General features: G+C 39.0%; 1 protein-coding gene across 4 annotated transcripts in view; it reads right to left on the reverse strand.

The window, feature by feature from the left end:
* ABCB1 (ATP binding cassette subfamily B member 1) overlaps positions 1–14105 on the reverse strand; it is a 234397-nt gene that overhangs the window by 91170 nt on the left and 129122 nt on the right. For 3 of the 4 annotated variants that reach the window (XM_043588756.1, XM_043588755.1, XM_043588757.1), the window contains exon 4: positions 3278–3449. In XM_043588756.1, coding sequence (XP_043444691.1) covers positions 3278–3449 — 172 coding nt within the window. Of the gene's footprint in view, positions 1–1898; positions 1982–3277; positions 3450–14105 lie in introns of those variants that run through there. The other variant, XM_043588758.1, reaches the window with a different exon arrangement.

Here is a 14105-nt window from a genome sequence, read left to right on the forward strand (position 1 = left end):
AAAAAAACATTATTCTTTTGATTTTTTTTTCCAACGATTTAGTTCATAAGCAATACAAAGAGGCAACAATCCAGATTTGTCCAACAGGCCATACTTTGAGGACCCCTGCTTTTCTGGAAAGGCATGGCTAGTGGTCCACAGTTACCAAAGAAATGCTGCTGATAGGGACAATTATCCACATCTGTAACAGGTGCTGAGTAACTCTGGGTATGTCCCAAGCTTTAAACAATGATAAAAAATAAGCAAGTATCACAGAGTTCCATAAAGATGAAATGACATAGGGGCACCTGGGTGGCTCAGTCAGTTGAGCGTCTGACTTCAGCTCGGGTCATGATCTCATAGTTCATGAGTCCGAGTCCCACGTCAGGCTCTGTGCTGACAGCTCAGAGCCTGGAGCCTGCTTCGGATTCTGTATCTCCCTCTCTCTCTGCCCGTCCCCTTCTAGAACTCTGTCTCTCTCTCAAATAAATAAATACATCTTTAAAAATTAAAAAAAAAGATGGAATAACATAAAGAACCACATCAGCATGCAAATTATGTGGGTTCATTTGTGAGCAACATGGATTACTAGTTTACTGATGATGTTATAACAGTAATTAATATTTGTTGAGAACTTTTTTATTACTAGGCCCTATTCTTTGAGACTTAAGTGATGAATCCATTAAATTCTCACAACCACTCCATGAAGTAGGTTCTACTGTTAGTAAACTTTTTTATAGATGAGGAAATTAAAGTATGAAGAAATCTCCCAAAGTTCAAAACTAAAAAAGGTTATAGGTGCGGAGTTTTACAGCCAGGCAGTCCAACTCCAGAAAGCCTGCTCTCTAACCAATGAATATTGTACCTCTTAAAAGCCTGACAGAAGCATACTTCAAAGTTTTCCCAAGACTAGAAGAGTGAGCTAAATGGGAAGGATGAGCAAGGAATGCAATGTGAACTACAACCCCAACTGGAAACCATGTGATGCAGGCATCTATGAAGATGAAGTCCCAGTTACCAGCCCATGAGGTGTGGTAATGCAGGCATTCTCCAGCCTGGGAGACTCTGATCAGCATGCAGACACATGGGCCTATGAGGGAGCTAGGCTCCACAGCTGGACCACCACCGGGGAACTCATGCACGAGATGCAGTAACTTAAGTCACATTACTGTCCCTCTTAACCAGTCTACAGGAGGTCCAGGTAAAGCCAAGACATAGTAAGGATTAAGTACTTGCACTTAAATAAATCAATTGTTTTTTTCATAAAGAGGTAATTAATATCTGGGTGATGGAGATACAGTGTATCAAAACATTAATGCAGTTTTTTAAAAAAGACCACTGGACATTATAGTAGTTGAGTTTGCTGTGACCTGTCAGAGTTCAGCTCTGTTAGCTCAGGCAGCCATTTAAGGATCTGCTCTTCCCAGACTGGGCCAAGCTTCAACAGTCATTTTAATAGCTCAATATTTCATTATTAATATACATGATATCAGCAGCTGTCCCTTTATGTAGTGCATGCAGGTGCACAGCATGATTGGTATGATACCTCCCACTCACATCGTTAGATCAACGTGTATGTCTGGACTTCATAAAAAAGTGAGTAGGATCAGAATGGGTACAGATGTACACATAAGGTCTGCTGGGCTACAAGAGTACTATAAGAATTGATTCTCCCACTGTATGGTGGTAAGAGAACGAACTCCAAAGACTACTGCCTAATACAGCATGCACAGGAATCAATAAAGTTAGAGAGCACTGAGAACTTCCATTGGGTAAATGGTAAAATAGAAAGGCGTCAATTCAAAGGTGGTATATCTTCTGGCAGGTCCTTCTGAATGCCATTTACATAATAATACATAATACATAAGAATTTTACATAGCTCAAACATACTATAAAATTTTCTGGCCCAACTCATTACCTGCATTCACAGAATTGAAGTAAGCCTGCCTCAGGGTAAACAGTGTGTTCTTCAGAATTACCAAGAAGGGGCTCCCAGGACTCCTGGACAGGTTCAAAAAATCCATAAATACCCCAAATTTGTATGAATATTTACATGCATATTTCTGGGGAAAGGATTTATAACATTCGTCAGAGACTTAAAGTTGAAAAAGCGGTACCACTATAGTCTCAAGTGTATTCTCAAACAGGTATTTTCAACATTTCTACCATTTGAGCACCCACGAGGTTGTAAGTCTTTGGGAAGTTTAGTTTAAATCAATCAAGGCTTAACTAAAGGTGGCTTGGAATCTCAGAGCTGTCAACCAGTCCCTCCTCAATCAAGTATGAGTGCAAGAATGTGTGTGATTCCCAAATAATTTCAATAGTCCCTTCACTTTCCCACTCTCCTGGAGGTCTGTTTTAGACCTCTTTTCTTTATCAGCCAAATGTCTTGCTTCCTATTTCACTGAGAAAAGTGAAATAATCACAAGAAACCTTCCACAAATTCTCACCTCCTCATCAACTCAGCTTTGGGTACTGTCATTCAAATGTTCTCTATTCCCACCTGTTACTGTGGATAAATTCATCTGTGCTCCTACCTAAAGCAAGCATTTCCTTTTGGGCATTAGATTCCCTCCTTTCTCAAGGATATCACTCCAATAAATCTCTTCCCTCTCTCTCAAGCATCACTTTCTCCTCTCTTTCAGATCATTTCCATTAGCATACAAACAAGCTATTATTTCTTCCATCTTAAAACAGACAGACACACACACACACACACACACACACACACACACACAACTTATCTTGGCCACATTTCTCCATTTTAGCATGTTTCCAAAGAGCCCAACCTGTGACAATACCCAAAATTAAGTTTCTGGTATTTACTGCTCAAAACACTACTCTCTCTCTCTACCCTCTGTATCTCAATGATAACTGCATCCAGTTCATCATGTTTCTCAAGCTAAAAATTTTAGAATCATCCTGGACTCCTGTTTCTTATACCCATATCCAGTATGTCAGAGAATCTCATAACTGATTTCTACTTATCATTCAAGGTCCAGATTAAGTAGTTCCTATACCTCTTCCAGAAACTTCCTGGCATCTTTCTGACTTTACAGAGCTCGGCCTTTTTTTTTTTTTTTATGTATCTCTGCCAGCTCTTCCCAAGTGGATTCTAATGCTTGTGAATATTATCTTCTCAAACTCATTACTAATATGTACTATAGCTCAGGCCCTTCAATCTTCCACAGAACTAAACACATTAGTGCGTTTAGTAAGGGCTCCACAAACATCATTTTTAAGTGACTGATTTTTCTTCAAGCTTCCAATAAAATCGGTACCACAAACAATACTCACTTTCACCAGTTATGTTTAGATTAGTTAGGTTTCGTGAAATTCCTGCATTTGCAAAGCTATCCGTCATGTCTCCAAAAACCAGCATCATGAGAGGGAGTGCAGCTCCATGGATGATGGCGGCCATTGTCCCCACCAACATATATAACCTATCAAGCCAATTTGAATAGCGAAACTAAAAAAGAAAGAAAAAAAGAAAGAAAATGTAAAGAATAGGAACAATCAGCACAGTTTCATGAATGGTTTGCTCTACTTCCCAAATATATCCAAAATCCAGACATTTTTCAGACTAGTACTACTATATCAACCTGGTCCAATGTAAACTATTACAATAGACTAATTAGAAATGGGCATTTGAGGGCTGCCTGGGTGGCTAAGTCAGTTAAGCCTCAGATTCTTGATTTCAGTTTAGGTCATGATCTCCAAGTTCGTGGGACTGAGCCTCACAATGGGCCCTGCACTGACAGCATGGAGTCTGCTTAGGATTCTCTCTCTCTCTCCCTTTCTCTGCCCCTCCCCGCTTAAATTAAATAAATAAACTAAAAAAAAAAAAAAGAAATGAGCATTTGGCTCTTCTATTGAATTCTGACCTACTTCTTCATATTGGACTCATTCTGTCTTCTTTTCTCACATGAGGATTGATGAGAGGAATGGGACATTTTGGGAAACTGTAAAAGTCTTTAACAGTACAGTAACAGAAATATGTATTGGGGCGCCTGGGTGGCTCAGTCAGTTAAGCATCCGACTTTGGCTCAGGTCATGATCTCACAGTTCATGAGTTCAAGCCCCGCATTGGGCTCTGTGCTGACAGCTCAGAGCCTGGAGCCTATTTCAGATTCTGTGATTCCCTCTCTGCCCCTCGCCCACTCACACTCTCTCTCTCAAAAAATAAACATAAAAAAAAGAAATATGTATTTGTTGCTCTGCTTTCCAAGAATAGAAAACACTTCATCTCAAGATTTTTTTAACCAAGACAAATCTTGATTGCCAAAAGTTCCTGTGAGGACACCACTGAGGAAACATTTTGTTGCTTTATGAAAGTGGCTTGGGTTTAATATCTGCTGCATAATGAAAGTAGCACAAATGTAAAATAATTTTAATACAATTAGGACTCAATAGTGAGAAGGAAGAGGAAAGGAAGAATCAGTTAAATGCATGCTTCCCCAAAAGAGATTCTGGCCATAAAAGATAGAATAAGGCCATGATGACTGACTAGTGCAGGTCTGCATAGTCTCTTTAATTATAGGCAAGTTGAAAATAAAGAAAGACTTCTCAGGGCGCCTGGGTGGGTCAGTCAGTTGAACAGCCAACTTAGGCTCAGGTCATGATGTCATGGTTTGTGGGTTCAAGCCCAACAGGCTCTGGGCTGACAGCTCAGAGCCTGGAGCCTGCTTCAATTCTGTGTCTCCCTCTCTCTCTCTGCCCCTCCCCTGCTTGTGCTCTGTCTCCCTCTAAAATAAATCAACATTAGAAAAAAAAAAGACAGACTTCTCTGTATCCAAAAAGTGATGACAAGAAGAAATAGTAATGGGACCTGGCTTGGGGCTCTAGGACAGTCCATTTGAAAAGCAATCAATACTTCTATACATTTAAGGAACTAGGTTAGGACTGAAAGAAAACCAAATGAAAGAAAACAGAAACAAAAACACAGACAGGATGAAGCCATCTGTGGGGGTTTTGAATAAACAGGCGGTTGTCCTGTGGATTCATGACAGTCAGCAGGTTTGTAACCTAGAGAGGAAACTGGGTAAAAAGTCAGAGGTCTAGGAAGGGAACATAAACCAAAACAAAGATCAATATCAGGCAACATAAAAGACACAGCAGCAGAAGTAAGGTTTTAGAATTTACATATACTTTACAAAGAGACAGAAGCCAATCCTAAAGTTAGCTATAAAGGAACTTCAAGTGGTAACAAATACAAATAAGAACTAAATTGACAAGTGGAGAAATAAAGAGCAAAACAGTTCTTGGGAGTAGTGACTGGCAGTCCATAAAGCAGGGAAGAATTAGTGAAGCTGAGTTATAAAATCGGCAAAAATTCAAGTTTGGTGTAAGAAGAATGTCTAATATATACTTAGGTATTTGCATTTAATATTTTTCTAGCTGTTAAAAGTGTAATCAAGTAAGCTTAAGTTTGAAGTAATGACATATCCATAATCTATAACATTCCATAATCTAAAAACATTATCCTCTTTACAAATTTAAACAGCGAGAATATTTTTGGGGGGCATATTTTTTCCTATTTCATTGAAACACAGGCTAAATTTTGTCATTACTTATTTTGTCTTAACTAAGCATTCATCCATCTCCTTAAAAAAACACCTGGGGTTCCTAGGTAGTTCAGTTGGTTAAGCATCTGACTCTTGCTCTCAGCTCAGGTCATGACTGCAGGATTGTGGGATCGAGCCTCACATCGGGTTCTGTGCTGAGCATGGAGTCTGCTCAAGATTCTCTCTCCCTCTGCCCCTCCCCCCAGTTCTCCAAAAAAAAAATACAGGGAATGCAAACAGGTGCAGCTGTTCTTGAAAACAGTGTGGAGGTTCTTCAAAAAATTAAAAGTAGAATTACCATATGACCCAGCAATAGCACTACTAGGAATTTATCCAAAGGGTATAGGAGTGCCGATTCATAGGGGCCCACGTACCCCAATGTTTACAGCACTGCTTTCAACAATAGCCAAATTATGGAAAGAGTCCAATGTCCATCAACTCATGAATAGATAAAGATGTAGTTTATATATACAACGGAATACTACTTGGCGATGAGAAAGAATGAAATCCTGCCATTTGCAACAATGTGGATAGAACTGGAGGGTATTATGTTAAAGGAAGTAAGTCAGAGAAAAACAAATATCATATGTTTTCACTCATATGTGGAATTTGAGAAACTTAACAGAAGACCATGGAGGAAGGGAAGGGGAAAAAAAGTTTCAAACAGAGAGGGAAGCTCTTAAATAAAGAGAACTGAGAGTTGATGAGGGGTGTGGGAGAGGGGAAAATGGCTGATGGGCACTGAAGAGGGCACTTGTTGAGATGAGCACTGGGTGTTGTATGTAAGTGATGAATCATGGGAATCTACCCTTGAAGCCAAGAGCACACTGTATATGCTATATATTAGCTAATGTGACAATACATTATACTAAAAAAATTAAGTAAACAATACTGGAGGTCCTTGGGAATCGCAGGAGAAGAACTCTGGGAAAAGATGGGTCCTCTTGCAATTGTAGAGAGGGGCTTGAAATTGTACTAGTAGAAATGACCTTTTTTGTTACTCTAAAATGGTGAAATGGGAAAAATAAATAAAAAATACATTTACCAACTGTTTATGGCCTCTAGATTTTATACCCTTCTTAGGAAGACCTTTTCCAACCTGCACTCATGTTCTCTTTTTGAAATTTTATGGTTTATGTTCAACTCCATGATACATGCTAAATCTTTGGATTTAAATCTTTGAGGCACCAAAAAGGAGAGGATGTGGCAGGAATCTAACTTTTCTTTGCTAACAATTTGTCAGTGGACCCATGTTTTCTCCCTCTTCATTTAAAATGTCACCTTTGCCAGAAAATAAAATGCCATGTGTAAAAACACAAAACAAAATAACAACAAACACACACACACAAGGAGGAAGAGAGGGTAGAAGCCATTTACCTTCCCTTAGAGACTCTATAAAAGTGGGCAAAATATCAAATTCCTCAGTAGAGGAAGCAAAGATAACGGACGCTCTCATCACCATTCCCATTATGATATTTTACCTCCAAAACTAATGACTGGCCATAATAAAAACAAGAATAAATATAAATATTTACTCAATGCGTACCCAATGACTAATAAAATCCAGATAAATACTAAAGGAGTAAGTCCTGTCTTCAGAGTGCTTAAAGAGAAGGAGTAAGGCAAAGCAAAAGAGTATGTGCAATCTACACTCTGCAAGCTGTGACAGCACAGCATACACAGTCAAGCAGACACAACACTGAGCAAATGGTCATTGCATCCTTTGTGGAAAAGCCTCACAGAAGAGGTTATACTTCCTCCCAGCTTTGAAAGTTTAGCATGTGTTTAGAAGCAAGAAGAAAGGTATTCCAGCCAGAAAGTAGGCATAGCAGTATACTCAGAGGAGATTGGGGTGTGAGGTGTAGAAGGAGCAATAAAAAGCTGATTGCCTTCTACTGAGATAACCAGAAGAGGCAAGGGTTTGGAGGGAAGGAGCACAGAGAAATCTCATTTTGTGCTGACTGCTCATCCTGAAAGAGCTATCCAAGAAGCACATGGAGAGAATTCAGTTTGCAACGCAGTTTTGTGATAGTAGCGTATGTAGCAGAAGCCATGGGAGTGGGTAAGATCATCCAGGAAGAGAAAAAGAGTGACTGATAGTAAGAAAAATTTGAAAATAAATAGAGACAGCATGTTGACTGTCCTTTTGATGATCTTGGGGCAAAAGGAAAAGCAAGAGAATGGACACCAGAGGGGAATGTCACATTCCCTCTGGCCAACTATTTTGCGAAGTCTTACACATGTTTATAAGTAAATCAGTCAAGGAGATGACTGGTGAAAATACAGAAGGAAACTGAGATGGGGCAAAATCCTAAAGAACAAAGCAAACAAATGTTTCTTTGGAACCTGAGGAGAGGGATCATGGGTGGATGCTATAACTAATGGGTGAAACAAGATTTCCCATGATGTCCCAAGACAACTCATAGTTGGGAGGGGGCAGAGATCCATCTACAGTGGAAGAATCCACTCTGTCATCACCTTAACCAAGTGATCAAACCTAGCATTGTAGAAAAGGAAAAAACACTCTGACATTTGAGGTTTCCAGATGTGGTAAGACAAAAAGTACACAGCATCCCCTACACAATCTTCTTACCACAAACATTTAATGTGAATGTATTTAGACCTAACTTTCAGCACATTCAAAATGTAAGCCAAGGAAGAACAAGTTAAATGATGCCATCAGGAAGCAATACCTCACCTCTAGAAGGTGAGGTATTCTACAGGACAACTAGTATAGTCTTTAAAGCATGTCAATATAGTTTTAAAAGAAGAGAAAACTTCTAGACTCAGAAGACACAATATCTAAATGTCATCACTGACTAGATCCTATTTTGAACAAATCAACTGTAAAAGACATTTTTTTGGAGATAATTGGAAATATTTGAATATGAACTAAACATTACATTAAGGAATTATGATTCATTTGTTAAATACGATCATTATGTTTTATAGAAAAATTTTGTGTAGGAACATTTTTGATATATGTAAACAATTACATATGAAATATCACAAAATCTATAACTTCAGGTGAAATGTGTGGTAAAATTTTAACAGTTGTTAGATACAGACAACGGCTATATGGGCCTGAATTTTACTGTTCTACCTTTCCATGTGTTTGAAAGTTTTCACAATAAAACTTGGTAAAGGGAGAATGGTTCTCAAATAGGCAAAGATATACCTCTTCAACTCAAACTAGAAGAAATGAGCTAAGAGTAAGCACAGATACAAACAAGTTTCCAAGGATAAGGACAAAGTTGACAGAGTTTAGAACCTCCTGTTTACTTGGGACATGAGTCAAGATGTCTCAAGAAAAGGTGGTAAGATTTGAGGAAAGTGGTAAGTACAATAAGGTTAAGCAGGACAAAACCCTCAGTGAAATGTCTTAGCTCTGTCACTTACTAGGAAGGAGAGTTTGGGGAAAATAATCTCTTCATAATGCCTTGGTTTCTATATTTATAAAATGAGGAGAATATCATATATGCAGAAAAACTCACATATCTGTTATGAAGATGAAAATGAGATTTAACTAAATAAATTTTTATTAAGAATACACTATGGTAATATGTAATATATTCAGGTACTGTTATTGGTTTAGGAAATGTAAAAATTAAAAAGACTTCAGTAGCTTACAGTGAAGGGGACAAAAAAAAGTAACGTATCAGGAGAAATGTAACACAGAGGTATAAACTAATTATAATTGGAACCCTTTAAACACAAGGAAATGGAAAACATTTGGCTAGACATTGATAAGAAAGAGGGGGACAGGAAGCCATCAAAATCCTTGAGGAGAAAGCAGGCAAAAACCTCTTTGATCTTTGCCACAGCAACTTCTTACTCAACACGTCTCCGGAGGCAAGGGAAACAAAAGCAAAAATGAACTATTGGGACCTCCTCAAAATAAAAAGCTTCTGCACAGCAAAGGAAACAATCAGCAAAACTAAAAGGCAACCGATGGAATGGGAGAAGATATTTGCAAATGACATATCAGATAAAGGGTTAGTATCCAATATCTACAAAGAATTTATCAAACTCAACACCCAAAAAACAAATAATCCAGTGAAGAAATAGGCAAAAGACATGACTAGACACTTCTCTAAAGAAGACATCCAGATGGCCAACCGGCACATGCAAAAATGCTCAACATCACTCATCATCAGGGAAATACAAATCAAAACCACAAGGAGATACCACCTGACACCTGTCAGAATGGCTAACATTAATTAACAACTCAAGCAACAACAGATGTTGGCGAGAATGCGGAGAAAGAGGATCTCTTTTGCATTGTTGGTAGGAATGCAAGCTGGTGCAGCCACTCTAGAAAACAGTATGGAGATTTCTCAAAAAATTAAAAATAGAACTACCCTATGACCCAGAAACTGCACTACTAGGCATTTATCCAAGGGATACAGGTGTGCTGTTTCAAAGGGACACATGCACGCCCCTGTTTATAGCAGCACTCTCAACAATAGCCAAAATATGGAAAGAGCCCAAATGTCCATCAATGGATGAATGGATAAAGATGTGGTATATATATATACATATATATGTGTGTGTGTGTATACATATGTATATATGTATACACACACACACACACACACAATGGAGTATTACTCAGCAATCAAAAAGAATGAAATCTTGCCATTTGCAACTACATGGATGGAACTGGAGGGTATTACGCTAAGTGAAATTAGTCAGAGAAAGACAAATATCCTATGATTCCACTCATATGAGGACTTTAAGACACATAACAGATGAACATAAGGGAAGGGAAGCAAGAATAATATAAAAACGGGGAGAGGGACAAAACATAAGAGACTCTTAAATATGGAGAACAAACAGAGGGTTACTAGAGGGGTTGTGGGAGGGGGTAATGGGCTAAATGAGTATGGGGCACTAAGGAATCTACTCCTGAAATCATTGTTGCACTATATGCTAACTATTTGGATGTAAATTACAAAAAAAAATTTTTTAATTAAAAAAAAAGAAAGAAATAGGGGGGATGGTGAACCAGAACCACATAGAAGGAAGGCTGATACACAAAGAAGAAGAATAGTTTAGGTAATCAGCAGACCAGGTGGTTAACACGACTCTACCATGGTGCCTGGGCTGGAGAAGAAGTCAGTGAATCCATTCATTTATTCATTCATTCAACATTCAAAAGATATTTGTTAAGCAGCTAATAAGGGTCAGGTTTCTAGGTATTGGAAGTAACAGTGAATAAGACAAGCTACCTGTCCTCATATATATTCTAGTGCAAATAGTAAAATGAGGAAAAGATGTATTCAATATTCACTCAATATCTAACTACCTATTCTAGGCACTAGGAGTACCTAGGGAAGCAAACATAGAAAAATGCCTTCCTTCATAGAGCTTAGACCACAATGACAGGCAGGATCAGTTGGCTTAGACTGGCTGGTTAAAGACTGTCCCTGTGAGAAGGCAACATGTAAGCTGAGACCCAAATGACATGAAGGATACAGTTAGTCACATGGTGATCTGGAGACAGAGCATTCTAGACAGAAAGAGCAAATGCAAAGGTCCTGTGGTGAAGAGAAGGTTGGTATATCTCAAGGACCAAATAGAATTACCACTGTGACAAGAGCAGAGCACAGATTAGTCTGTGGTGCAGTCAGAGATGTGCCAGAGGACAGATTACACAGGGCCTTTACAGCTGGATAAGGGAGTCTGGGTTTTACTCTAAACTTCCCAGCTAAGTGCAAAGGAAAGGCACGAACGAAGGTGATTGGATGTGTCTACTATGTGTAGAATAGCTTTTAGAAGAGCAGAAATGGAGTAAGGGGACCAGCAATAGAAAGTGGTTGAGAAAGCAAACCCTTGACCAGGTATAGAAGGCAGAATAATGCCTTCTCCTCATGAACATAAAATAATGCCTGAGATTAACTTAATCTCAGGAACCTGTGAATTGTTTCTTCACATGGTGAAAGGGATTTTGCAGATGTTAAGGGTCTCAAGATGGGGTGATTATCCTGCATTATCCAATTAGACCAAATGTAATGACACGGGTCCTTAACAAGAGGGAGCCAGGTGGCTCAGACTCAGTAGCAGGAAAACAGATGACTGAGGAGGTTGGAGGGATGCAGTAAGAGACCATTAGCCTAGGAATGCAGGCAGCTTCCTGAAGCTTGCTGATAAGGGGAGGGAAACAGATCCAGCCCTGCTGACACCTTGATTTTAGCTCAGTGAGACTTGTAGGCCCAGAACTGTCAGGTAATAAATTTTTGTTGTTTTAAAAAGCTACTAAATTAATGATATTTTGTTACAATAACAACAGGAAATGAGTACACAAAGTCAAAAAAAGAAGGATAACAAAGAGAAAAGGCTAAGCTAGAAGGAATCAAAAGTTGAGGTTGAAGACTGATACCTTTGAGTTTATAGCTTCTTAGATGGGGAGTCCACCCAGATGATAAACCCCAGGTCCTTGTTCACAAGTGTAATTTACTGAAGTAGAGTAGGAGTGAAGGTTGTTGGAGCTGAAAGGTCAAAGAATGCTGAGCCTAGGAGTCATTATTAAGGTTGCCCAAAGAGAAGAATAATGAGAGCATAGCTGAGTGAAGTAGAAGCAATTAAATACCAACGTCCTCAATGGAGAAGCAAAAGTAACTAGAAATTAGTAAAGGAAACCACTGCATATAGATAAAGATACTAAAACTTTACAGAATGGAGCTCAATTGAGAAAGAAGTTTTGCATGAAAACAATTTGGAAATGTCTGTATGAAAGCACAAAAATGCCAACACCATCACTGAGCTGGGACAAGGGATTAATGAATTCTAATTTCACAGGCAGAGATGACACAAGAAAAAAAAAAGAGCTAGGAGAAAAATCAGCAGACTGTGGCATCATAGAAGCAAAGAGAAAAAAGAAAATAGTAGATAATGTCAAGCACTACTTAAAAGTCAAGATGGAATCAAGACAGGTCTACTGAATTTGATGAATGGCAGAGACAGAAGCCAAGTTATAATGTCTAACGAAGTGACTGCAAGGTGAAACTTAAACAAGTAAAGGCAGCTCCTGTATGTGAAGCAAGCAAGAGGGGAGGTGGCTTGAAAGATGGCATTAATGAAACTAAAGACACCTCACATATAAATGCCAATGGGATAGACCCAGTTAAGAGGCAGAGACTGTAGACACAGAAGAGAAAGGATGATGATGATGATGATGATGATGATGGTATTAATAATAATAGCAGTAGTGATATATAAGGTCCATGAGAAGGCAGAGGATTTGGGAGCCAAAGTACAAATGAGTGATTAGTTTTAATAACCAGATTCTTCCTCTGTTATATTAGGAGGGAAGGAAGAGGGATCTGATGGATATGCTTGCAGATTAGGAGAGATAGGCTGAGGAACTTCTGTCAGATGGCTTCCATTCTGTTTGCGAAATAAAAGTAGAGGCCATCCACCAAAGGGGGAAAGGGAGAAGTGGGAAACGTGAAAAGAGTAGAGGACTGACAGAGTCAAGAGAAGAGGAGAAATAGGAGTTCAGTTGGGAATATACCCTGTTGTGAGGTTTGCTACAGCAACAATCAAATGAAGGAGTTCAGGCACCAGTGATTTTGCTCAGGCTTTGTGTAACAAATGACAAGCGGAAGGAAGATTATTGTTTGGGCAAGGGCTGATGGGAAAGTGATGGGTCAATGGACCAAATATCCAGAGAGAACAGTGAGCAGATTGGAAAGAAAGGAGATGGCTCACTAATTTAAGCTGTGGCTTCAATCAGTCACTTTGGAGGTACGACAGTTTCAAATAACAATAAAATTCAGGATGTGAGTGTACAAACAGATGGCTGGGGAGGGGGGCAGGGAGAAAGAAACAGATTACTGCACCTGTGAAGGTCAAGAAGCAGATATCCAGAACACCATAAAAGTTACCCGAGATAGTAGGAGCTCTGGGAGTGGAAAGAGAGACACTGAGCCTGGCGGTAAAATCTTCAAAGACTGAGGAGTGACCAGGTGGTCAGAGGATAATAGAACTTTTCAACTCCAGGCAGGTAAAAGTTTAACTGGCCACAAGCTTTCATAAATGATTAAAGTTGTTAAAAGCTCTAGCTTGAGTAAGCAAATCTGGGGGCAAATTTTGGACCTGCTCCCTTACTAGCTACGTAAATCTGTGAGTTTGAATGCATTACTCAACATCTCTGAGTCTGTTTCATCATGTAGTGTAAGAATAATACAAGTTCCTATGTCATTGAGTCACTGTGGGGATTAAGTTAGATAACAAATGTGGAGTGCTTAACAAATCCCTGGCACAGAGGAAGCAATAGACAGATAATAGCAATAATCTGTTTTGAAAGAAATGAATTCTTCGATATGATCCATTAAGTAGAATGCTCAGAGTTGAGCCTGCTGCACAATCCTGACAACAGTACGTAATCTTTAAGCAGTGCTTTGTATTGGCCCTACGACCCCACTTGTATGTTTCCTGCCTTTATTTCCATCTGTCTCATTTCTTTGTTTGCTTTAGATTTTATTCTACTTTTGTGTTTCTTGTTCTGTTGAAACAAGGCCTGATATATATATTTAAAAAATAAAAGCTAGGGGGCA

The sequence above is a fragment of the Prionailurus bengalensis genome, chromosome A2, assembly GCF_016509475.1.
Source record: "Prionailurus bengalensis isolate Pbe53 chromosome A2, Fcat_Pben_1.1_paternal_pri, whole genome shotgun sequence".
NCBI lineage: Eukaryota > Metazoa > Chordata > Mammalia > Carnivora > Felidae > Prionailurus > Prionailurus bengalensis.